The sequence below is a fragment of the Talpa europaea genome (assembly GCF_964194135.1).
Source record: "Talpa europaea genome assembly, chromosome: 5".
NCBI classification, from domain to species: Eukaryota; Metazoa; Chordata; class Mammalia; order Eulipotyphla; family Talpidae; genus Talpa; species Talpa europaea.
Window position 1 is genome coordinate 48,153,547 of NC_140071.1, and position 27,297 is coordinate 48,180,843.

The 27,297-nt window shown below is 41.5% G+C and overlaps 1 protein-coding gene across 1 annotated transcript in view; it reads right to left on the minus strand.

Moving 5' to 3' along the window:
- Positions 1 to 367: 367 nt before the first annotated feature.
- The window catches only part of SV2C (synaptic vesicle glycoprotein 2C), a gene marked incomplete at both ends in the record, with an annotated part of 127,072 nt that continues 100,142 nt past the window's right edge, over positions 368 to 27,297 (minus strand). Inside the window, 8 exons of the mRNA XM_084233406.1 lie at positions 368 to 551; positions 13,853 to 14,012; positions 14,477 to 14,680; positions 16,566 to 16,699; positions 19,430 to 19,594; positions 23,250 to 23,338; positions 23,734 to 23,844; positions 27,196 to 27,285. Coding sequence (XP_084089532.1) covers positions 368 to 551; positions 13,853 to 14,012; positions 14,477 to 14,680; positions 16,566 to 16,699; positions 19,430 to 19,594; positions 23,250 to 23,338; positions 23,734 to 23,844; positions 27,196 to 27,285 — 1,137 coding nt within the window. The remainder of the gene's footprint in view (positions 552 to 13,852; positions 14,013 to 14,476; positions 14,681 to 16,565; positions 16,700 to 19,429; positions 19,595 to 23,249; positions 23,339 to 23,733; positions 23,845 to 27,195; positions 27,286 to 27,297) is intronic.

Below are 27,297 nucleotides of genomic sequence, written 5' to 3' on the forward strand. Positions count from 1 at the left end.
TAATATGCCAACTTATATTTCCTGTGAGTGTTGAATTAGGAACAGGATCTATTTCTTACAGCAGCACAGTCCTCTTCTTTGCTTCTAAACCTTCAGCCAGCAGAATCTCAGTGAGGCCCAGCTGACTAGGACATTTTAAAAATGCTTCCACTGATTTTTAGAAGGCAGTAGCATCACAGTTAGGAAAGATTACATGGGGGAAGAAAAAAACCTGTGCAAAATCACACTGAAGGGGCAAGATGGTACGCATCTACATTTTAGTCACAGCAAGTATCAGTGTTCTGCTATTTGACCACCTTTCTTGAGCTGAACAATCTGAAGCTTTGAGTCAGTTGGGAGCATGGACACAGGCGATGGTTCTTCTCTGTCACATTAGGACCTGGGTTCGTGTGTCAGGAAGGCGCAGCCCCACCAGTCCCCCACACACGAGCACAGTGGAGGCCAGCAGGATGGGGATTGCTTTGGTGATGCCAACCAGGGAGCCGAATATTAAGTTTCCAAGCACGGCCGCTGCTTTGCAAAGTGCATTCAAGAAGCCAAAGCCTGTTGCCCTGCAAAGGAAAGAGATATGGTCAAGACTCAGAAGATGAATTCCAAGACTCCAACTCGAGACATCATTGTCCCATAGAATAATTTTCAATGTCTTCCAGTAGACTGTTGTGTATTTCATTGGAGAAAATAACTAAATGCTTGTCAGCACATCTGGAGGAAGAGAAGCCCAGCTGTTGGTCTGGTTCCTTCAATTATCTGTTGACTTCTCACACAGATTGATTCTTATTTAGCCCATGAGTTCCGATTTGTTGCGAATAGAACAAGTAAGGAAATTTAAAGGAGTAAGACGAATCTCATCTTTTTTCCAGAGTTAAATAAAAATTCCTGACATCTTTAGATTTATTTATTTATTTCATGTTTCCTCTTAGCTTAATGTGAGTTTTTAAATAACTAAAGCCCATGAAATCTTCAGATATAATTCTGGTGACTGGGTTGTATTCCTCATCTTTTGGGTACCATGGAGATGAACTCACATGCTCTTTTCCAAATGTTTTTGGTAACAGGAAGAAACTGAATATTGAACTGGGCAGTCCACAAGCTAGCTAGTATGCCACTCAGATCCTCTCTAGAGTTGTCGATGGGGAAGAAAGTCCAAGAAAATATCACAGAGGATCAGAGTGTGGGCCTCCAGAAGACCTTGCTGACTCCACTGGCATTTAAGGTGTGCAGAGGGTGTATATGTAACTCACCTCCCATTTCTTAAGACATTCTTTGAGAAAGAAATAATTTAACACCTTTATGCACATGTGCTTTTGCTGTGGTCTTCTAGGTAGCAAAACTTAAATTTTGTTCATGAAATGAGAATACTGAGAATACTGATGAGAATACTGATACTATTCGTGAGATACAGTATGACATCGTGAGATAATATGAATTCTTCTGCTTTGGATATGCTCACTGTCTTTTTGTCTGCCCCTGGGTACATATGTGTATTCAAGGCACATCAAATGCAGGGTAATTGTTGGATATATTTCTCCCCTCCAGAGAGAAACGCATTTTATATGATGCAAATGCAGCATTGAGCGCACCTCTTCAATTTGTAAATTCGTAACTATGGGTTTTCATTTGGTCAGTTGTAACAACGGCTTCTCACTACGTGTGCTGTTCCTAGTGATCTTTCCTATTACACACTCCTCTTCATAATCTGGTATCTATAGTGCTTTTTAACTAACTGTCCTCTTCCCACATCACAGAGAAGGAGCAAACACTCTTCCTTCAAGGCAGGAGCTGAGCCTCTGAGCTGGTGCAGGGCCAACGATGTTTTCTCCTAGGTCAGACCTAAGAAAGGGCAACCATGTCTTTCTTTTTGGCCAAGACAGCTAGGGTCCTCCCTGGTGGCGCAAGGGGTTAAGATGCAGCACTATGAAGGGATCCCCACCCACTGCAGCACAAGTTCGATCCTTGGCCAGGGAGGTGACCCACATGGTGCAGCAGACCTCTCCTGACTCGCCCGCTGCTCCCCTCAGCAGTGTATTTCAGTCAGCCTGCCTGTTCTGTTCCCCACTCTGTCTCTGGTGAATCCTCTCACCCCCCATACTTCTGGCCTGTACCTCAGTTCTTATATGCATAAATATTTTTTTTTTTCCAAAAGACAGCTAGGAAGTAGGGTAAGCAGGCTCCTGTAGCGTGGCAGTTACCAACCGTTTGGAATGTGGAAGGGGCATAAGGAAATCTGTGACTGACAGACACAGACACTTGTTAAGAGGAAGGTTAGCTATTTTTGCATTCTTCCTTTTTCTTTTCGGTTTGTTTTTGAAAAAAGAGACTAGTAATAGAAACACCCACCAGAAGATGAAGAGATTTAATATACTGATAACTATTTTCAAATGAAGTTGCTTGAGGCTACATGTTGGGTACAAAAGAAGACTGAAGAAGAAAGACAGCATCATCCACCGCACACCTGCCCACCACCCTCCGTGGAGATGATGCCACGAGGCTGAACGTGTACTCTTTTCATTTTAAAAAATTAATAGATTTTTAAAAAAGTTTTAGGTTTACAAAAGAAATTGAGAGAAAAGTCCCTATAAGCTTCCACACCCCTCCCCTCACCGAGTTTCCCTATGATTAACATCTAAGTGCTATAATTGTCATATAACACTATTGTTATAATATTAACATCTTTGTTATAATTTATGAGCCAATATTATACATTATTGTTACCTAAAGCCCATGCATCATGTTGTACATTCTGTGGACTCTGACAAATGTGCAATGGGATGTATCTACCACTACAGTATCATACAGAATAAGAATTTCAGTGCCCTAAATCCCCTGTGCTCTCACTATTCATTCCTCCTACCCTCCTCCTAACACTTAGCAACAAGTGATCTTTTATGTGTCTCCATAGTTTTGCCTTTTCTGGAATGTCATATAATTGAAATCATACAGTTGTGTATTTCTCAGATTGGTTTCTTTCACTTTTTAAAAACTACATTTTTATTTCTAGATTCTAGAGTCATAAATTACCAAATATATCTTAGAGTAGTAAGATGAGCTGTATTATTCTGGGAGAAATGGTTAGTATGTATGTCACTGATAAGAAGAAGGAAAACATTCTTCTGTACGAGAAGTCATTTTACGTTAAAACTGCAAAATAACCTCAACAAAATTTATATCTGGGTTAAAATAACACTATTTTCTAAAGCTATTACCCCCTGGTATAATAATTCCCGACAACATAAAATAGGGGCCACTCTCCTGAAATCACCGAAACTGTAATGGGGGGGAATAGATGACTCGCTGAGATTTCTGGGCAGCACTAAGCAAGATGACTCAGGAGCATCTGGAATCTGAAGGCTTTAAAAAAGATGATCAAATCCTTATTCTCCAAGAGTTTCTGGTTTTATTTACCAAACAGCACCAGTTCTTCGGATGAGAATCTCGAGTGGATGCAAAGCATATAGCCTTCTTAAATTAGTCCTGGCATGCGAGAAAACATGACTGTCCTTTCCTTGGATAAGTCAATTAATTCCTTAAATACTTGCAGCTGCAGGGTGTGATTTTTCTATGCAACAGAGGCATATAAGTTGTATTAGAAAAATCAGTGGCTCTCCCTTGGGGGTTATCTGTTTATAAGGTAAATAAGCTTTTCGTTTATTCATTCCCTCCTGCTCAAAGGAAGAACATTAACTTCTGCAGACAAGCAAAATGCAAGTCACCTTGTGTTCATAAAGTCCTTTGAGGGTAGGAAGCCCCCACAAGCTGCCTTCTCAACAGCAGGACAAGCTACCACATTATTTTTCAGGTCAAAAAATGTCTTCTGCCTTCTCTTAAGCAACAAGCACCACAGAAAAAGATGAAAGGATTTGTCACTTTCTAGATCCTCCATCCCTTGATTTTCCCCAACTCTCTTGCTCAAGCTATTTATTTATATCCTTAAAATGGAAATTCTTATTCCAACAATACCCTGTGCCTACCTTCTGTTACCATATTTCCCGCCTGAGAACCTGGTGCTGCTGCAGGGGGCTGCCTTGCTGCAGTACTTGGGCTTAGCTGATGGGGAAGATGGCTCAGAGCATCCCAGCACTGAGACTGCTCTGAGGCTCCTTCTCCGGGACCTTCACAGTTTAGTGGTTCGTTCAAGTTCATTTATGTCAGTTTCTGTTTTAATTGGTGGCAGGGAAAAGGAAATGGTTGGCTCCATTCTGGACAGAGTGAAGATAGATCTGCTTCATTTCAGCCTCTTTGGTTTTTCTGACTTCAGGGCTGGGTTGGTAGTGGGCTTTTTGAGGCTCCTGGGAAGGAGAAAGGGGTGCTGAATAATAGCAGCACTTAGGCAGTACCTGACACTCAGCACACACATTGGCTGAAATATATTTCATAATGATGAAATTATTAGGAAGGAAAAATGCTATATCTGAAAAGGATTGAAATGGTGGGGGATCCAGATTCAGCTCTTGGAACCTGCCTATTTAAGGGTAACATGTGAGCACACTCTTTGTCTAGCTTAAATTTTTGGAAAGTAGCTTTTTCTGGACAACTCAAACCACTGGGTGTTAGGAAAGGATTATTCAGGACTCAGCATGGGGCATTTGGAAAGTACAGGCAGGCCTTAAATCAGGAATATATTGTGACATGAAGATTCATCTGGAAGTTGGTTATTTATTTATTTATTATTATTATTATTTAAAGATTTTTATTTTTATTTATTTTATTTATTTATACAAGCACTGGGTACAGTCAGAAGCACGGGAGGGTGAGAGAATTCACCAGAGCCAGAACAGGGAGCAGAGCAGGCAGAAGGACCGAAGTACACTGCTGAGGGGAGCAGCGGGCGGCAGGAGAGGTCTGCATGCCATGTGGGACCCTCCTCTGGTGGCCGGGGAGCAGCCAGGGATCAAACCAGCGATGCAGAGGCTGCGAGTAGCTTCGCAACCCAGCGCTCAACCACTGCGCCACCGGGGAGGCCCCTGGAAGTTGGTTATTTAAAACACAATTTCATTTTTCTCATGGACACAATATTATAGAAGATGGCTAGGCTCCCAAATTAACTCCCCAAAGTTACTTTAATACTGAATTCATCTGAGCTATCCTACCATACCAAGAGTGCTGGAAATTCCTGGAACATTTGTCTAATAAGCAAATCTGTTCTAATATAGTTCTGATTTACACTTTCTCCTATGCATTTATTCATTCAATAATCATTCATTAAGCATCTATTATGTGCCCAGCACTGTAGTAGGCACCTCAAAACAAATAAGGTGAAGTTCCCTTTTGCATTAAGATAGGTGCAGAGGTCATGATAACACAACAGGCTAACTGTAGTGATAAAGATGCCCACGGGCATTATGGGCAGAACAGAGGCTAGGAAGTGACCTCAGACATGAGGGAGGGCTTCTCAGTGATGACAGAAGGGAACAGACCTGATCTTGAAGGAATAGAAGGATCTTGCTGGTGAGGACGGAATGTGGACCGGGTGTCCTCTGACTCTCACAGCAGCCTCACATCTCCCTAACTATCTCCCTGGCCCCCACTCAGGTCTGACACAGACCCTCCTCCAAAGGCTTAGATACTCCAAAGGTTTCTCAAGTGCCAACTTGTCTGCCTATCCTCAGTCCCCAAACAAGTCTCCCACTTCCTCATGTATTGTCTCCTCAACATGGGGTCATGATCGCAATCTGGTTGAACAAAATACATGGACATATACAGCTGGGGCCTCACCTGGTGGTGCTCGAACCACCTATGGGTATCCTTAAAACCTATTGGTATGGCAATACCAATACTGATGGCCATGCCCACAGGACTTCTGACCTCACTACTTAACTCTACCTGGGGTCCAGGCATTGGTAAGTTTCTGAGCCTTGTGCGATACTAAGGTGAGGTACTCTGGGGCAGAGAACTCTGCCATTACCCAGAAACATCTTTATTTTTGAATTGATTTGAATTTACTGTTATATGTTGAAGGAACCTACAAAAGCAAAACATCCACTTCACTCCTCCAACAAAGGTTTTCATTTCTGATTCCTTTAGTGGGCTTCCAATCATGTCCATATTTGTACAAATCATAGGACTTATAAAATTTTGCTTTCCACTCCCCCTCCCAATCATTAATATAATTACCCCATGTTTATGTTTTATTTAAAATGAAATGAGTTTATATGGAATCATGATTTCTGCAACTGTACTGTTGAGTTATTTGGAGCTTTCCAAATTTGGGGAACTATACATGATATTGCAATGAGCACCTTCATTTTGTTTATTAGGGAGTCTCAGGCAGTGTAACACAGGGGAATGTTTACCATGTGGGTGGGAGAGGTGGAGGGCAACAAGGTGAGCTGTGATCACAGGAGAGGAACCCAGCACAGAGGCTTTCCTCTGTCTCTGCCCCTGTGTATTAAGCTCTCTTGTTTACCCTGCCTTCTCCCAGCTCATTTTCACCAGAAGAGTAAGTATGTCACCTAATCCACCAGTCTTTCTCAGTTGTCATAAGTTGGACTCCCCACAGCCATGGAGGCCCTCCTGTCTGCTCCTCTCTCCTCAGAGCTGGCACTATGCATCTCAGTGTGCACATCTTGGGGTGCAATCCTTGCATTCCCTCACACAACCCTCTTCAGGACTGGCACAGGTATGGCCAGGGTACCTGTGGACTGAGGAATTCCAGATATTGTTGGCAGTCTAATTCTGTAGTGGGCAATTTAATAGGCATTATTGGGTCATGTCTGTTTATTGATGCCAGACCATCGCTTTATTTTTTTCAGAGAAAAAGACCTAATTCACAATCTAAAGTCAGAGAAGACAGAATTCAGTTGCTTTCTGATTTTCAAAGGAAGAGTGAATTTGTCTCATTCAAGTAGGAAGTGGGTATATATTCTGTGTGTGGCCTGGGCATTCTTAACCTGAGAAGTGGCACCTGTACCACTGCAAACAGGACTTCCCTTGCTCATGCCTTAGTGAAGGGCCCAAATAGAAGTTATGACCTGAGAGGAAGCCCTGGACCCAAAGTAGCCCTCCATCTCGCTCCCAACTCCACCACCACCAAAGTTCTTCCTGGTGCCAGTTCCTATTGAAATCCAAATATCCATGTGCAGGTAATAATGGAAGCCTTTGTGTCTTATCATCTGTCTGATAAATCTAGTTAGGAAGTGAGGGCCCTGGCCAGGGTAAATAACAATGGAATGAAAGTGAGCACTGACTGGGAGGCAACTGGGAGTTCATCTAAGGCCAATGTTCATGAACTTGGCTGTATATCCCAATTACCAGGTGAGCTCCTTAGAAATAGGCTCAAGACTTACTGGAAGGAGGCAGATATGTCTGTGCCGGAGTGGCCCATTGAGCACACCTCTGGGTTTGAGGTTAAATGATCCAGGGCAAGTTACTTCCCCTTGCTGTGCCTCATTTCCCCTCTCCTGAAAATCTTGTAAGTCTACCTATGCCTGTAGGGTTGGAGTGAGGATTAAATGAAGTTAATGAGATCTAAATACTCAGCCTGATCTAAATACAGTGCCTGACTCAGAAAGGCGACAGGACCATAATACCCAGCTATTTTCTGGCAGTGTCTGCACCTGAGCTCAGGTCTCCCCCACAGTTAGAAAAGGGGAGAGTAGCATAGGGTCTCCAACTGGCAGTGCTGTCTGGGGGAGGGGCGCTGTCAGGTGAAGACTGGTGGTTACAGACTGTGATGGCCAAGTGGAAGAGGAACAGAGAAAGGCAGCAGAAAGGGCACTCAGAGGACTGCCACCTCACTGACAACTGCCCAACCTGCTTGCTGGGAGAGCAGGGAGTGCAGACAAAGAGGGAAACAATAATCCACCACCAGCCAACTGAACCTTAAAAAGCACATTTCATTCATCCATTCACTCACCTGGAGTTACAACAGTAAACAAGGAACACAAAACACGGTGTGCACTCGAGGGGCTACATTTTCCTGAGTGATATATAATATACAAGTAAACATAAAAGCTAACACTCTATGTGGTCTAGGTGGTAATTTATTTTAAAAGTACAAAAATATAGACATATATATGTCTATATTTTATGTGATCTGAGTCACTTCAGCCTTTCAGAAAATGTCAGGTCCTTTTTGTCTCTGCAGTTAGGAGTCGAGGATGTGGGGGGTGGAGGTTATATGACCTTCAGTATTTTCGTACTTTTAAAATAATATAATTTATTTTCAGTACAAAGAAAAGTTGTCTAAAGGACTATGGGTGCTTGGATGTTGGGTGTGGTATGGTGACATACATCTGAGGAGGTGTGAAACTATTCCTCCAAATGTATATGTATTCTTGTACACCAATGTTACCTAGGGTATAACTAACTAACCAACCAATTAACTAGCTAAGAGAAGTTATCTCTAATGCAGGCTGATAGAATTGAAAGCACATTAAAGGGCCTCCCTGGTGGCGCAGCGGTTGAGTGCTGGGTTGAGCGCTGGGTTGCGAAGCTGCCTGCAGCCTCTGCAGCGCCGGTTTGATCCCCGGCCACCAGCGAGAGTCTCACATGGCGCGACAGACCTCTCCTGCCGCCCGCTGCTCCCCTCAGCAGTGTGCTTTGTCACTCTACTTGCTCTGCTCCCCGCTCTGGTTCTGGTGAATTCTCTCACCCTCCCGTGCTTCTGACTGTACCCAGTGCTTGTATAAATAAATGAATAAATCCTTAAAAAAAAAAAAAAGAAAGAAAGCACATTAAAGGTTACTAGGGCTTTAAGTATCATTTTAAAATTCTGCACGAGGTTTTAAAATGGAGATGGTTTTTCACTGCTGATAGAAGTGGTGCTCAAGACCTGTAATTGATTGGAAAGAATGTTCTGCCCTTAGCACAAGAGACAGACAAGTACCCAGCAACCTCCAACTGGCGAAATGCTATGGATGGTAAAGACCAGATGCTAGACTGACTGATCATGCACCCCAACACTTAAGAGCCTGTTCTGCTGCCTCACTGGCCTCAAGTATGGTGGTTCCATCAGCATATCACAATGCCAGTGGCTTTTCATGCAAGGGTTTATTCAGCTCCCAAGGGTGGAGCTGGGCTACCTTAGTGTCAGGAACAGGTTGAATGACTATTCCAGGGAGCATCTTCACATTTGCTAGGATTTTCTTCCACTGTCATAAAGCACCTGGGGTGAGGTTATGAGCGAAGGGGTCATATAACCTCCACCCCCACATACCCAACTCCTAACTGCCAGAGACAAAATAGGATCTGACATTTTCTGAAAGGCTGAAGTGACTCAGATCACATAAAATATAGACATATATAATATAATAAGGCCTATTGATAAATAAAGTAGGGTAAAGGGACATGGGTGAAATACAAGACGTTTGGATAAGATAGTTGAATATAAGTTTTCTTAATATCAACAATCTTCATAAAGTAAGTGAAGGTCTTTGTGACTATAGATTAGAATGTATTTAAGAAAGAATCAAAGCAATTGCCATTATGGAACACCATGGTGAAGAGTATTCTACAATTAGAAAGATGCTGAGATATCATTTGTCTCAATCTCCTCATTTTGTCTCAAATAGCTGACGTATAGTTATGCCGATGTCCCTGAGGGTAAATGGCTGTTTGGTAAGAGATTCAGGATTAAACACTTTTAAGATTGGGATTAGGGGGGAAAGAAAGAGGAACTTCCCCAGTAACAGTCCTAAAGGGAGGAACTTAGGTTGGTTCATTCTGGACAGATGTACTGACTTCAGCTCATCAAGCAAGAGGCCATTTTCCACAGTGACAGCAGCAGCTGCCAGGGACGAGCAGGTGGCAACAATCAGAGTTTTACTTTCAAATCCTTTCTGAGGTCATGTCTGAAACTGCATGCATAAGGGAGAAGGAAGGAAGGAAGAGCCAGCCAGTGGCCAGAGAAAGGCAGGAGGATGCTGCCGTAGACCCGTGAGGTAGGATGCTGGGCTGAGGGAGTCTGTGAGGAGCTGGAGACGGGCAGGAGAGCCTGGGTCTCGACACTTGCCCTGAGTCCCATGGAGGAGGGGCCATAAGACACAGGAAGTGTGAGCAGTGGGTCTCCGCCATGTCCATGGCATGGCAGCAGGAAGCCACCTCCTGGATGCAGATGGACATGTAGCCAGAACTGAGAACCAAAATGAGCCAGAGCATGTGACCTTTTATACCAGGTGGGCTATACTTACCACTTTCAGATTTAAAACCTTGACCAAGAAAGGGAGAAAAAAGGGCAGGGGGTGAATGAAGAATGGGGTCAATAGTGGATATATCAGGTCACCCTATCATTATACAATTTTTCAAATTTACTATTTTTTCCCAGTTAAAACAGCAGGTGATATTCGACTAGCCTTGACCGAATCCAACAAATGGAATTTATTTTCTTTCAGCGTCTATCCCAAAAGAGGGGTGAAAGCAATATAGGTGGTGGTACAACCTTGGCAGGGGAGGTGGGTGGGGGATGATAAATGATGCTGAAAGGAAGATTGGACCCTTCAGTTCTTTCCCTACTCCTTACCTCTGCAGAAGGGAGAGGTACTAGGGATTACATTTAATCATTAATCACCTACGATGTGATCCATCATGCCTTCATAGTGACACCTCCGTAAAACCCCCCAAAAACTGAGTTTTGAGAGTTCCCAGATTGGTGACTGCATCCACATGCCAGGAGGGTGATGCACCCCAACTTGGAGGGACAGAGGCACCTGATCTTTTTGTATCTGACCATTGTTTGCACTGTATTTGTATAAGCATATAGCATTTTCCTGAGTTCTGTATTGTAACAAATGATCAAATCTGTGGGGGTGAGGACATGGGAATTCCACTTGTGGCTGGGTACCCCATTTGTGGCTGTTTCAGAAGTGGAGGCAATCTTTTGATTGGCCCTTTAACTTGTGGGGTTTGGAGCCAACTCCACATAGATAGGGTCAAGAATTAAAGACTTGCTAGTGAGCATATATTTGGAGTCTGAGAGCATCATGAATCACTAAAAAGCTTCCCGAAGAATTCTATTGTAAGAAACTGATTCCTTCTCATCTCCATAAACAAGTTGCATTTTACATGGACATACTAAAATAATCCAGTGGAGATGCACTACCAGCCCAGAGTCCTTACAAGTCTGTGGCTTCTGTAAAGTTGCTTGCGTGGGTCCATAATCTTTTCTGTGCCTTTCAAATCATCATGGGCTTGCCACTGTCCATGAGCTTCTACTGCTGGGGTGCTAAAATGTCCTGAGGGCATTTTTTTGAGATCTCTAAATGTTATACTTATCTAGGATGTTGGGATTTTGAGCACATGAGAATGTTAGCGATAGTTACATAATGGAAAATTATGGTATAATAAAATAATTTTGGTTTTTGTCTCTGGTTTCTGGCACAGAGCTCCTAAAACCACTGGAATTTCCTGAGTGTCTGCCATAGTAATCAGGAACCACTTTTGAGCACACCTGAGTTTATGCTAATAAGGCAACCTGAGGGACCCCTGGACAGCCTCAGGAGTGGGCTACAATCAGAAAAACTGAGGGCTGCAACTTTCAGTCCCCTGACACTGAGTTCTGGAAAGGAGTGGGGGGGGGGCCTCTTCACAGGACCAGGGTAACATGCAGAGACAAAGACAAGGTTTAGCCTGAAGCAGAAGAGGTGGGACAAGCTCAATCCCCATGAGGCTGGCAATGCTGTCTGGACACAGATGAGGGCCCCCCCCCCCCCCCCCCCCCCCCCCCCCCCCCGGGCTGAAGGAATTGACCTCCTGCACATCATCTGTTCACATGTGTTGAAGTGCTAGAGAATGCCGCTACCTGAGAAGGCACCTTGCAGACCTCCAACTCCTTGCCCTGGCTGCTTGCTCTGAAATGCAGCACTGCATTTTGCTGCCCCAGTGACTGAGCTGACAGGAATACTAAGGCAGCTTGGTTCCTGGGACATGAGGACTCCTCTGAAGCTGACACTGTTACCACCCCCTTCCCCCTCGAGGCTCACCGAACATTCCTCAGTCGAACATTCCTCAATCGCCTGTGGTCTGGGAGCCTCCCGCTGACCCTCCTTCCCTGCTCCTTCCCTCAGGTACCAGGCTTCACCTCCCTCCCCAGCATCTCTCAGCCACTTCCCTTAATGCAATCTGTGCATGTTTAATTCCATATTGTCCTCTGCTTCTTGGAGGATCTGATCTAACACCAACAACCACTTCTGTTTTTATCTAGTTGATGTTTAACCATCCCGACAACAGAAACACAGCAGGGCAGGTCCATATTTTTCAAAGCAAGGATCCAAGCTTTTTGTTTTTTAAATAGAGAGATTTTTTTCCTAAATAAGGGACCAGGAAAAAGACTAATTATAATAAAGAAAAAAATCAAAATCAACAAGCAACTATAAACCAGAGACACACTAGGGGGGGAGGAGAGGCGGGATTAGGGTCAAAATAAGGGGGATGAGAATTGTACGGGGAATATAATCAAAATGAAAATGCATACATTGTGCAAAAATGAAAAATATGTAAGAATTATTTAAAATTAAAAAAAAGAGAGGTTTTTGCTACAGGGGAACAATCCTCTCTCCGATCCTATGGAGGGGGGATAAACAGCTGGTTCACTGAAAATGTTATCAAGCTCTTTATCATAAAATAAAAAGGTAACAGTCTATGACATTGCCTTGCTTAATACTGAAGGATTTGTTTTAAATGTTTAATTAATCCATAAGTGGGCCCTGTTTGCAGAATGAGAGGTTAATGAAAGGATCTTAATCTTGTTTATGACAGCATCCTCATCCCAATATCCATGGTACCCAGCCCAAGGAGCTTGTCCACAAAAAGGTTGGAGAAAATAGACATTCATTGGGCAGTGGAGGCAAAGTGTGCAGTGGTGTGAGTCTTTCAGAGCTTAATATTCGGGAACTGGTTCACTGGATTAGAATATTTACTAAACAAACAGCCAGGGTCCTTGAGTTGTCAGATTTCTGCTGGCAGCTGATACAGGAGTGCCTAGAGGTTTCTTATAAGTTCAGTTATTCATGTTCAGAAGACATGCAAGTTAGAGTCTGAGCATGCAAAGAATCTACCCCGTAGGGCTAATAAACAAGTAAAGGAACTCAGGATCAGTCTAAAATTGATATTTCCAATGTCCCAATGTGGATAAAAAAACCTGCTTCCTTTTCAAAGTCCAGAGAACACAGTCTCCATCCTCCAGGAGAGAGGGCTTCCATGGTGACAAAGCACGCACGCAGAACAAAAGAAGGCAAAGGCCATTTGTCTTCACTCATGTCAAACAGCAAAACAAGGCTTCTATTCTTTCAGTTATTCAGCTGTTGAAACTCTACCCCAAAGCCCTACCTTCTAGCCCTTTCTCGGATATGAGGCGCAAAGCATCTGTGTCTCCATTTTGGGACCAGATGCATACTTTTCCTCTAATAGCAAGTTTCTTCTACTATTTTTTTGTTACTGGAAATGTGTTGGGTTTTCCTCCAGCAGGTCAGGAAGGTCAAGAAATACTTCCTAGAGCTTTCTTTGTGACTGTTTAATTCAGAGTTCATGCAGACACCTGAAAACTTGAAAGAAAGACCCGCTCAGGAATGACGAGTGGCTTAAAAAGTGGCCTCCTTTGTATGGGGAATATAAAAATAAAATTTATTAATTAAAAAAAAAAGTGGCCTCCTACAGACAGGCCTAGCAAGAGAGCCCATTGCATGCTGTCCTCATGCCTTCACTACAGTGCTTGTATACTGTCAGCCACAGACTAAGTCATAGACATAGATTCCTTCACGGTCTCCCTGCCCTCCTTATGCCAGCCAGCATCTATGTCTACCTGCATTTTTAAAAAAAAGATACATGTGGAAACTACAACTTCATAAATCAGATATTTGGGGGGGGGTTTCTTTTGAAAGGAAATGACAGTTTGCTGATTGAGAGACCCATCTCAACATACCTCCGGTCTGTGGGGTACAATTCCACTGTGACCACATCCAGAGAGTTCCAGGCCGAGATGGTCAATCCATTGTACAGACACAGCATGCCTATCATCATGGATTCACTGGTGCCGAACCAAAGGAAGAAACAACTGATCCCTGAAAGCACCATGGAGCCCCCTGCCAAAAACCAGATGAAAGATGGGAATGTTTTCGGTCATCTCAGTGGAGCAAGGACCCTGGCATCTTCAAGGTCTTTCAGTAAAACTGAATCCCCCGGGGAAGCTGCAGACTGGGCTGTGTAGAGCACAGGTCCACAGACATTCCCGGGTGTGAAGGTTTGCCTCTGTGCCTGCCTTCCCAACCCCCGAGCATGAAACGCACATCAATTATTCAGCTACTTAAGTGGAAACATATACATTAGTCACACATAATTAGTTTTTCAGTCTGTTAACTCATGAAAGCTGCTCAGATGAAATGTAATTAGTCATAATTTTCACTAAAATTTACTCCTAATGTAATGTCTTAAGGGATTCCTCCACATTTCTGTGCTTGCAAATCCCTAAAGGGGCAGGAGTGGGAACGAGCTCCCTCTAGCTTGTAGAAGTTGCTCTTTTCTTTTTCACATGAAACCAAGCACATACCTAGCATTGTTAAGCGCCCGATTCTGTCCATCAACAGAGCAGACACAATGTTCCCTGGCAACACTGCCAGTGTCCCCAGGAAGTTGACAAAATAAATCCAATAGGCACTATAGTCATCATCAAAGGTAATCTGGCATCCGGTCTTGTTGTGAAAAAATGAGCAGTTTTGAAATTCACTGTCAATGAATTTATATGGCTCAAAATCTGTAAAGAAAAGGAAGACAATTCATCAAGCTCTTGACAGTTGTGCATCCATGTAAGAAAGTCTGTTCAGAATTCTGAAAAGAATCCTGGTACTGCAGACCCCTTGGGGGTTGCATGTCTGGGCTAGTTTGACTTTTGGGTGTTTTCTTGGCCAAAGTGCAGGGTCTAGTCTAGGACATCACTTTACAAAGTAGTCGAGAGAAGACACACCTTGGCTGAATAAAGGGATAAATTAAGTTAAAGAGTCCAGTTAGCTTCTGATTTCTGTGGTTGGCAGTTGCTAATTCTACTACTGGCTTACTACTTTATAATGTTATTTTGTTCTAATCATTCTGTTACATAAAGATGACCATTAAAGTATTAATAGCCTCCAACAATTACAAGAACAGTTTTTTCATCTTTTTTATTTTTTTAAAGATTTTTATTATTTATGCATACAAGAGCAGGGGTACAGGCCAGAGGTGTGTGTATGGGGGGGAGAGGATTCACCAGAGACAGAGTGGGGAACAGAACAGGCAGAATGACTGAAATCCACTGCTGAGGATAGCAGCAGGTGAGACAGGAGAGGTCTGCTGTGCCATGTGGGTTGCTCCCTGGCCCGCTGGGGATCGAACTTGTGCTGCAGAGGCTGCGGATTGCTTCATAGTGCTGTGTTTAACCCCTTGTACCACCAAGGAGGCCCCAAGAACAATTTGTTTTAAAATGTGCATGAATCAGTTATATTATTGCCGTTTTATGGGACTCTGAGGGACAGAGAAGGAACAGGACTTTCCTGAGGTTCTTGAGATTGAATATAGAACTTAAGTGGAAGAATCCACCCTTGCACCAGCTCAGGCTCATTTGCAGGTCATAAGCACTCACTGCTGATTTCTCTTGAATTTGAATCTATTCAACAAAGGGCTTGCAGATGGCGGGTTCTGTTAAGAGGCAGTGAGAATCAAAACTGTTCTCTTGCTTTGCTAAGCAAAATCTGCCAAAATGAGCTGCTCTTCTGAGGTTGAGTGGGTTAGAAGACAGCGACATACTGATAAAGAAAAGCACTGACATTGACCCTGTTCTCATTTGGAGTTGGCCAGAGGTGGCTCCTCCTGTCCGAGCACCAAGAAGGCAGAGTTGGCAGCAGAGTAGTGCTGATACTCCAGTCCCTGTGGGGCTGCTATTCTGGACTCATCACAGAACACAGACACGTGTGGGGGGTGGAAGTAGGGAGGGGAAAAGAGTGGGCTTTGAAATCAGATGAACTTGTGTTCAAGTCTCAGCTGTTACTAGTTCTATGGTTGTGGCCAAGTTATTTATCTAAGCCTCAGTTATTGCTAACACTGAGAAAGAAATCATCTAATGGCCTAGAGTAAGAAGCAGCACAAAGTAGGTTTTCAGTCATTGTTGGTCTCCCTTTGAAATTTGTTTCCCTGGAGAGTTTTCCAGAGATGAACTAGGCTAGAAAACTGTATCTCATTAAACACAACCAAGTGTTTCTATCTCTGTTGACTATCGTTCAGGCATGTTCACTTAACATGCCAAATTTTATTTTATTATTTTCCTTTTTTATTTTTAAAACATTCTTGTTTATTTTATTATAATACAGGATTTCTCGCTTCAGAAAACACCAAGTTTTTACACCAGGATGACCAAAACAGATAAATTACAGGTTAAAAAATTTTTTTAAAAATCACAGAAGGGAATTTTTGTATTCAATTTTGAATATCAGCAAAGTTCCATTTGTGTTAAGTCTGACCAAGGACAAACAGTACAAGCTTAACATTAGTCCAACCTGACCTAGGGACTCCATTCATTTACACTGTAATCTCCATAAGCCTCTGCCCACACTACCACACAGGCATCATGTTTCTACCCTTTGAAGATGCCCCAGGCAGGGTTAACCTACCTGTGTTGTCAAAAACAGTATCAATAAAGGTGCAGTTCTTGAAGTAAGTGTTAAGTGAAGTCACATCCTCAAAGGTGCAGGCCTTAAAAACTGAATCTTTGAATGTTACAGATTTGAACTTGACACCTAGAAATCTGTCCAACACACACAAAAATTTCATATCAATGACTGCGTCTATCAGGGTTTAAAGCAAAATCAAACACAATTACAGATGAACTCTCTTAACTACAAAGGCAAACTATAAAGGTTTCTGGATTTCCTAAGGTCTCAGCTTTTCCCCATTTCCCTTCTGCAGCCTTTGCTTATCTCATTGCTCATCAATACTATTTTCTAGCAGAAGATGAAATTAAATTCAAGATAACTTCAGATATTGCCAGAATGTTTCATGGGATATGCAATTGAAGGTTGAGAGTTTGGAGATTACCTGTGGCTATTACATCTTTACTTTGCAATCCCATCCTCTTGTTCCATCCCATATGCTGTTATTTGAAAGTTCTCTACTTGGGGTCAGTGGCTCTAACCTGAGGATGTGCTTCCATGCTCACTTTGAATGAAAGTCTGTTCCCTAATTAGAAACCCAACACTTTTTTTAAATTCTAACATAGGAATGCTAATTATCCTAAGGAGAGGACATAAGAATTCCACTCCATTTATGTGAGAAAGGATTGACTCATGGGTGAAGAAACATACAGGCCACATTCATTTCCAAGAATATTTTTCCTCTCACAGCCAACTGGTATTCCTTGAATTAAGTAGAATGAGGAAAGCTCTGTTTATTTTTTGAAAACATATAGAAGATGAAACCTGCTCAGGCACAAGCAGGTTGGGTGCTACAAGGGGAAATTCTAGGTGGTGAAGATGACAACAGTCTTAATGATCTGGTGACTTGGAAGCATCTATGATTTAGATCTATCTATGTTGATAAGGACTGCCAGGAGATGTGGACCTATATTCATCAAGGTGTCTGGTAATGTATTAAGATACTGTGAATATATACATAAGTCTGCCACTGTGGGGAAAATGTTTGTTCGACTGAGGTATTTATTAAACCAAATACCACTCTTATTTGAGGTAGAAAGAACTGATCTCCTGGACAAGTGGACTAATTTAAAAGTAGTTCACTAACTTGTTCTCACCCTATGCCTGGCTGCACTTGTTATGCAGAGTGCACTGTGACCTAATAGATCAACCAGCTTAAAAAATATCCTTATTTCAACCCCCACTCCAGGGGTCCAGAGTAAAATCACCTAAACCATCAATTCACCCAAGAAAGCAAGCTAAATAATGGCACATTTTAAGATGATTGATTTTCTGAAAGGGGACTGAATTTAGAAAGGGGAACCCATTTTTGTGAATGGATGATATATACACTAAGGGCACTTGGTACAAAATTCAAAGTGTTGAAAAAGGGAAAAAGTTTTTCCCCAGCCATCCTCAAGTCACCTGGTTCTTATGCCAAAGAGAACACCATTGTCATTTCTCTGTGCTTGTCCAGGAGCATTCCGTGTACAGAGTGCTAGCAATCCAGACACACTAGGCTACATTTGGCTTGTTTATTGAGAGTTATTGTGGAGGTTATTTTTATAGTATATACAAAGGGCTGCCATTTTAAGATGTTGAATAGGAAAATTGTATTTTAAAAAATAAATTAGCTAGTGGTAATTCCAATTTCTCTAAAAGACAAAAAATTCTATCATTTTCAAAGTAAATGCTTTACTGGGATTTTAATGCTATTATCAGTCATCGTACTACTAATGTAAAAAAGTTCTTAGTGACGATGGAATAGCCATCTTAGAACTTTAGTAAATATTAATATATATATATATAATGGTCAGACATAAACATATATCAGAAACTTCTAAAGGGATGACAATATTTCTGTAATTAAATGAAGTAAATTTTCACATCCCAGAATTACAGCGCACTTGACTGTAAGGTCTGTGGAAAAACAAGTGCTGATTTGACTCAGTATTTTATGTGGGAGAAGGAGGTGATCCTGTGTAGTTTGGATTAGGGTTAGGTCCCCCACTGTATAGCCAATTCGAACACTTATCTCCATGTGGGTAGCTTTCCTTTTTATTACACCAACCATAAGCATCCCACAAAATTCTTTTTATCATTCCCAAACTGCTTTTACTTGGGAAACTTTGATTGTCTTAGACTTTTACTTTTATCACAGTTGAAATTTGCTCAACTTCCTAAGAATGATGTAAACCATCAGGAACACATACCAGCAATGATTTCCTCAGACAACAAATAATGGGTGTAAATCAAGACTTTGTTCGCCCGTTTCCCCTCTAAAAGAATGAACCAGAGCCAGTTAGTTCTCTCTCATCTTCAAGAAGCATTCTAGAATCCATACTCAAAAATGTCTTTTGCTAACTTATTCCATATTCTCAAAGCTCCTAATTTTGGGGAATCATTTCTGTTAACTAATTCTGACACAACTGAGCCCCAATTCTTGATTTAGCATAGTGAAGAAGGAAGAATTGTAGAAAGTGGTCTTTCAGTGATAGAAGACAGTTATCAGTTACACCTTGGATTTCTTCCTTGAATTAACGCTATAATCCATCTCATTTTCTTATGCATTCACTCTTTCCTAACTTACCTTTTATTTCTCTCCAGTCTCTCTAAATTTTCTTTTCACATCTTTCAATTCTACTTCCTAATAAACAACTCAGCTTTAGAAGTAGTTTTGAAGAAGTAACTGTACCTTTTTTTAAAGCTTATTTGGAAGCATTCACATTCAGGCTGAAAATGACTAAGTGCACAACAGAAAAACAATGATGCATGTTTCAGTGCAGTGAAGGCTAAGCAAGAAATAAGGTTTTGTGAACAGAGAACAAATTTCAAAGTTTCCGGACCTGCCATTGTCGTATTCCACTCCAGTGTGAATCTGATTTTCCATTGTAAAGTTAATACTGAAATTTGCATATTTCTCTTTCTGCACCTTTCTAATTAATAATGCATATTCATCCGACTGCAGATGTTTAATGACATCAGGAAACCAAACAGATAATCCATAGTACCTGCAAAGACAAAGAAATGAGTATGTTCCAGTATACGGCCACAGTGACTGCCTCCCTAACACTTTCAGAGAGGTAGTGGTTCCCCATGAAGCACTTCTGATTATGACTAACTCCCTATAACATTATGAATCATTAAGCAGTAATATTGCCTCCCACCTGCAACGATTAAATCTGCAAAAATCAAGTCAGAGAAATGGCCTGGGATTACCTGGGCCATCCAGGTGTACAATTCTTGAAACTTTCTTAGGAAAGAGATGTGCATTAGAACCCATCCCATCTACTTATAGCATCTATTTTACCCCAATTGCACAGAGGAACCCCATCTCCCAGTCTGGTGGACCAAGCTCCTGGGGTCCCAAGACTGTAAGTGACCTTACAGAATGACCTCTTTTAAGGGAAACTCTTTTTTGGTTCCCACGTTACTGTGATTTTGCTATCCTGGGGGCAGATCCCTATTTCTCAAATGGGTCAAAGCTGGGAAAAGAACCATTCTGGTTATTATCAGAAAGTCCAGGTTATTTCCACTTTCTGCCTCTTGGTGACTACTTCTAACAGCTAACAGCTGAATCATGCTGTTGTGCTCGTCAGTACAGTGACCCTAACTATGTGCAGCTACTGAGCAGCTGAATTGAGATTGTGCTGTAAGTATAAAGTACCACACTTGAAGACTTAAGAAAAGTAGAATGTGAAAGAAGTCACTAGTCATATTTACAAAGTACCACACTAGTCAAAGTACCACACTTGAAGACTTAAGAAAAGTAGAATGTGAAAGAAGTCACTAATCATATTTACATTGATTGTGGGTTGAAATAATATTTGGGGCTTAATGAGTTAAATAAAATACATTATCAAAACTCATTTCACCCATTTCCTGTTACTTTTTTAGTGTGTCTGCCAGAAAGTTAAATACGACACATGTTGTTCACATTTTATTCCTATCTGAAAGCACTGCTCAAAAGTAAGGTTTCCCTGAAGAATACAAAAACACTAATATGAAGAGAAGCTTTCACTCCCATGTTCACTGCAGCACCGTTTACAATAGCCAAGTTATGGAAACAAACTAAGTGGCCAAAACAGATGAGTGGATCAAGAAAATGAGGTATATATACACAATGGAATACTATTCAGTGATCAGAAAAGATAAACTTTGTAGAAACATGGATAAAGTTGGAAGGGATTATGCTAAGAGAAACAAGCCAGAAGGAGAAAGATAAATACTGGATGGTGTCACTTATATATGGAATATAGAGAAATCAAACAAAGGATCAGACACAGCCAAACTAAAACTCTAACCTTTAAAGTTGATTATAGAACTGGAGTTGGGGTTGGGGGAAGAGTGATAGGAGGGGGAGGGGTGAAAACAAAGCGGGAACTATGGTGAAGGACTGTAGGTATTTGGTGATGGGTGTGGCGTGGTAACAAGACCTGGAGGGGGTGATCCCATACTTCTAAAGCACAGACAACAATATAAATCAGTGTTACTTCCAATTAAAAAAAAATAATAAAGCAGGGGTTCCTGAAACAGGGTCCCCTGACCAGCATCATCACTATCACTAAACACTTAGTAATGCAAATTCCTAGGCCCCAGCATACCTACAGGATCAGAAGTGCTGCAGGAAAATCTTCTGATACACCCTCAAGTTCAGGAAACTCTGCTCTAGCTTTCCCCAGTTACACTTAGTTACATAGGGGAAAAAGTGGTTGTGAGCACAGCTTTTGCAGGTATGTGCACTCTATTCAATGCTGGCCTAGGCACTTAGCTGCTGCGTGACCCTGGTCTAGTAACCTTAACCATCATTACCCGATTTCCGATACCAGAACAATGTCAGCGTCACCTCTCTGTGTGGGCGCTCAGATTAAATGGGATGCAAATTCCCCAGCAGCATATGAATGCTCATAAGCCTATGCAGTCTTGCTTTTTTAAATTTTTAATTGAAGCAACATTGCATCATAACATTATATAAGTATCACATGTGCATCAATATAAAGCAATGTCTTTATATACTAAGTTCACCACTGAAAGTCAAAATTCTGCATAGTTTTTATTATCATTATTGTCATTGGGATCCCTGAAACATCTCTGCCCTAGGTTTCCAGATTTCAACCCTTTCTCTTTAAAGATGATGAATTAAACATCTGGTGGCTACTGAGTAAGAATGGCTTGTGAAACATCTACCTGTCTGGTCAGACACATAAGATAAAAGTCTTAAATGTCTGCAGTGAGGTCACACGCTGCCCACCTCTATCATCAATGAGGTGGAGCAATTTCAGCTAATTTTTTATTTATTCAGCAAATATTTACTGACTATCACTAAATGCGAGGCACTGTTTGATGTTTCCGGGGTATCAGTGAGGAAATCACCAAGTGTAAGATGTGGTCACAAGATAAATCACATGCTTGTCATGTAACTTCACATCTCGAGAGTCGGACTTTGGTCTTGCTTAGCTTCATCTTCTTTATACCTAGCCAGTGTTGAACACAGAGTAGGAACTTAATCCGTGTTCATCTCCAGGCCTCATTTCCTTCAGAGATTGTTTTTCTAGAACTTGAGTGGAAAGTACTTTGTATTTTTAAATCAACCCTCTCAATTGAGAAACAAGAATCCAAAACTTAGTAAGGTCCCCAAGTCACATTGTAGAAGGAGATGTGAAGTCCCCTGATCCCGCGTTCCCTGTCTCCCCTTTATTACCTCACAGCAACAGGAAAAATGGGTCACCTAGGACCACCTGCCTGTTTTAATTTGAGGACATTAAGAGATGGAACTTGCAGGATAAATGTTGGGCTCCCCCTAGCCCTAAGATCCCACTGACCTGGAAGTGTAGGGGATTACATAATCGCCTTTTTGAAACAGCAAATTAGGCAAAAATAGACTTGTATTCATACATTCTGAAGTCAACATGTCAACTACTAGCAAATAAAATTCTGAAGTTTTCCTCCTACCTCCTCTTTTCTTAGAACATATGTGTGGTGGTTTTGTTCATTTGACAACAACTATATTTTGAGCACCTATTATGTGCCAGGAACATGTATCAGTGCACAAAACCGTTGAAAATCCCTTTTCACAGAGCTTCCAGAGGGGAAGACAGAGTTTTAGTCGTTATAGAGTAAAGAAGCTTTTCCTATGTCAGGAGAGGGCAGGTTCCCCGGGGAACAATAAGCTAAGGAGTTAGGGAAGTGCTGAGCAGCTGCAGTTTTAAGAGGGTGCTTAGGGAAGGTGTCAGTGAGAAGGTGACAGCTGAGGCAAGACTCAAAGAAGGTGAGGAAGTGAGCTGGACCATGTTTGGGGGAAGCGTTCCACGCAGAGGGCAGTGCCCCAGCTGGAGATGGGAAAGGTCTGGCACCTTCATGGGAGAGCAAAGGGAAAAGGAGTGTGTTTGTGGCGGAACAATGGGAAGAAGAGGGCGGAAAAGTCTAGGGGACAAAATACCCAGAAAAGTCCTCTCCAAACACTATTGGCTTTGTCACTCTAGTTTATGACAAGATAAATAAAACAAGTAATGTATAGGAACCATAACGGTCAGCAAATCTAAGCTGAAAAAACTCTTTCCTGGCAGGCTAACAGGAGCTAACAGTATAAGAAAAGCACGCAGCACACCCGGGAGTTTCAATGAGGAATTTTAAAGATTTTGTTCACCACAAATTTAAATCACTTACCCAAATGACAGGGTGAACCAAACAATTGTAAGTTTTATTGTATTTTCCCTGACAGGGTAGTTGAAACATCTCATGAAAGTCAACCAAATCTGTGAAAATGAGAGAGTTAGTTTTCTTAGGCAGTTATCTAGTCAGCTCCACATTCCACCCCTCTCCACCTAGTTATAAATCAGTTGAGTTATCCTTGGGCTACATTTACTTGAACTTAAAAAATGAGAAAGGTTATAGGAAACCAATAATGGAATTTTCATTCTTCAGCTTCCTGGAGGCCAATGGACAAAGTAACTTGGGTCACTGCCAGGACTCCTTGCCTTATACCGTCCCTTCCCCCAAAATGCAGCATATTGGGTCCACAGCTGATCCCAAAGGGATCCCATTATTTGGTCCTGGTCCAGGAGTCAGATGTCCTGGGCAGTTCAACACCCTTCTGACTAACCTCAAATGCAACAAGTTGGCTGGCAAGTCAGGTGGGCCTGTAACTTACTCCGTATAGTTCTGTGCGAATCCGAACAAAACACCTCCTGTACCACGTTCCCGTGTCACTCTCAATTTCAATCAGCTCATCTATTTGTTTTGGGGTTTTGATTCTGTTTACCTGTCAAGAGCAACAGAACACAAATGCTGAGTTTCCTTTTCTGAGGATGCTGAGTTTAGCTTTACTTTTTTCTCCCTTCTGTTATTTTTTTATTGAGGTATGACTGACGCTTAACATTATATTAGTTTCAGGAGTAGACATAATGATTAGATACCTGTGTATATTGGGAACTGATCACCACAGCCTAGTTAATATACATCATCTTACATAGTTACAAATTTCTTTTTCCTGTGATGAGAAATTTTAAGATCTACACTCTTAGCAACTTTGAAATATGCCATATAATATTATTAGCTGCAGTCACCATGCTGAAATTGACATCCCCATCACTTGTTTATTTTGTAAGTGGAAATTTGTACCTTTTGACCCCCTTCATTCATTTTGCCCACTGCCAGCCCCCCTCCAACCACCAATCTGTTCTCTGTACTGTTTGAACAATCTGTTTCTAAAAAAACAAAAGCTGACTCTAAGAAAAAGCAAACACATATTTGATTATCACCCTGTACATATAAGAGGCCATTGGCCTAAGTATTCAAACCTGAATGGCCCGTAGGGGAACTAAATAAAGATCAAATGGAAGGGAAGATCCTAGAGAAATGGGAGAGGAGCAACTGGTAATGGAATTAAATGAAACCAAAACAGCCTTTTCTGAATCATTAGCAGATAAAACATCCAGACAGATAAGCTTCTGGATTAAGAATTATAATGCTTGAACTGAAGTAATTATATATACTTTTCTGTGGAACCTACTCAGTTAATAAATTTGGCCACTAAAAATTGCTCTTAAATCTTTTCCATCCAACTTTTATTCCTACATCATCGCTGTCATCCTTTCTTCCTTCTCCACAGCCTAAATCACAGTGGCTGTTCAGAAAAGACCCACAGGTGATCACAGTGCAAAGCTGAGCAAGTGAATTCAAGGTAAGTGGCAACGCCAACTCTTCAGACACAGAAGGGGAACAAATGATAAGCGCCAGTGTGAAGAGCTGCCTGCTCGTTGCTAAGGAAAAGAACCAAGAGACAGAAGAAAATGAAGGCAAAGAGGAAGGTAAAGAAAAGAAAGAACAGTTCCTTTGTGGGCCTCTCACATCTTATCCTGTTAGACAAGAGTCATCAGCTTTTGATAAATCTGAGAGGACACATAAATGTGCACCTCCCAACATAAATTTTCAACAGGTCATTTTTGAGATTCTGCCAACCTCCAAAGCGGAAGTATGCTGTGAGAATCCAGGTGCCAAGGTTGGCTATTTGACATTTGATTAGGGACCCTAGGCCTCTTTGATATTATGCCCTCCAGACAGTAGCCTCTTCCTTGCTTTGCAAAAAAGACACACCTATGTAACGAAAATAATGGTTGAGTTAAAAGTGGGATAACAAAGAGAGTCAGTTCCAGATAATCCATGCTGGCATTTTGTGATTCTGTCTCTCTATACGTTTTATCACAAGGGTATTCTTCTCATTCAACATACAATTTTTGGAAGGCTTCCTCTTCTCCACCCATCAGTGTTTGTTTGGTTATTCATTTGTACCCAGAAGTGCCAGGACTGGCACTAGACCCTGGACATACAAACATCAAACCCCATACCCTCCAAGCAATTAGTATGCAAAGTGAAAAGTACTCTAAAGAAAGCCTGTCTCAGGTGGGAGAGACGTACTGGAAAGGACATTCAACTTAACCTGGGAATGAGAGAAAAGGCTTTGTGGACTGCAGAATTTGACCCAGGGCTTGTAGAGAACTGCATTATTTTCCATGTATATAAACTACCTCGAGGACACTCCAAGTAGCAGGACTATTATATGAAAACACTGTGAAGTGTGAGAGAAAACAGTGTATTGGCCAACCTCAGAATGTTGGATTCCTAAAGAATAGTCCAGTGAGAGAGGGCAGTGAGGAATGAGGGCTGACCAAATCAATGACAGGAAGGGACAATGATGACATTATTTACTATGAACAATAAAAGTAAATAGTTATTGTTCAATATAAGGAGGAAAGAAAGAAAGTAGTCTTCAGGATTTCAACTATGGTAGTGCTGGTAGTAGTTGCCGATATGACAAGGAAGAGGCTTGGAAATGCTTAAGGTGCTGAGTTCAGATTCAGAAATTCAGAATTTGAAGGGCCTGTGGTACACAGAAGGATGGCCACAAAGCCCTTCAACCTGCAAGTCTGTAGCTTGGGAGATTCGTCTACTAAGAGAGATAGAGGAAATAAAGGAGATCAGCAAAGGAGAGTGTACTGTGACAGAAGTCAGCTGAAAATAAAGCTCTGGAAAACAACAGTATTTAGGTGGGAGCATTTAAAAGAAGAGCTTAAAAAGGACATATTAGAGAAATATATGCAAACTGGGCATTGTAAACATAAAAAGGAAAAGGAAAAAATTATCATGGTAGAATCAAGTAATAACTTTGAAAGTCAACTGTAAATCAAAGTCAACTGACTTTGAGTTATCCATTCTTTTTTTTTTTTTTTAATTCTCCAAATGGAACTGGGCTCGAAGAGACTATCCAGTCTTCTAGAATGTTCCAATTTTATTACTGCCTAATCTTTATATAATAGCACTTATACAGATCACAATGAGTGGACTTGGTAGCTCAAACATTCTGGAAGAAGAATCAGGGAAGCAGGGACTGTACAAAGACACTTTCTTAGAAAGTGGCTAACAAGGGTTATGTGACATTGGGTATCTAGATGAGGTCTCAAGATTCCTCCAGTCTACGATGATACTTTAACTTACAAATATTCTTCCTCTATTGTGCTCAAAAGAAGGATCTACTCAAAGGGTTCCAGGTCTACCAGTGGGGTATCCACTATTGATATTCATTTCTCCATTCCACAGCATAAAAATTTTTACAAATAAAGAATCTGTCATAATTTAGGTAAAGCCAGACTAATGTCTCTTTTTATTGCATAAATGAATGAACAAGATGTCAGGGGCCTATTTAACCAGGGATTATTTGCACATATTTCAAGAACTATAATTGATACTATTTATAAGACACTGATTTTACTTATAACCCTCTATGTCTTACTGTATGTTCCCTTACACTATTTTAGACAAACATTTTTACTATAATTGCATATAACAAAACATTTAAAAACCATTGATGCCAGTTAAAATTTTTCTGCATCCAATTTTCATTGATTTAGACTGGCTTTCCCCCTGAGTAGAAACTTTATAACTGGGTTTGGAAGGACATTCCATGCAGAGGGAACAGCACCAGAAGGCAGCATGTAAGGCTTAGGTAAAATGGCAAATACAGGGGACTGAGAAACAAAAGAGCTGGTGCACAGAATGGAATTTATAGTCTGGTCTGAGCCCAGCGAGGAAGGAAGCGCTGAGGAGCAGTACTCACTGTGAAGACCTTCTCAGGCTGACCCCGTGCTCTCATGTTTGTGTCATGAATTAACTTCAAAATCATCCAAGCTTCATCATGTTTTCCAACCTAAGAAGTGAG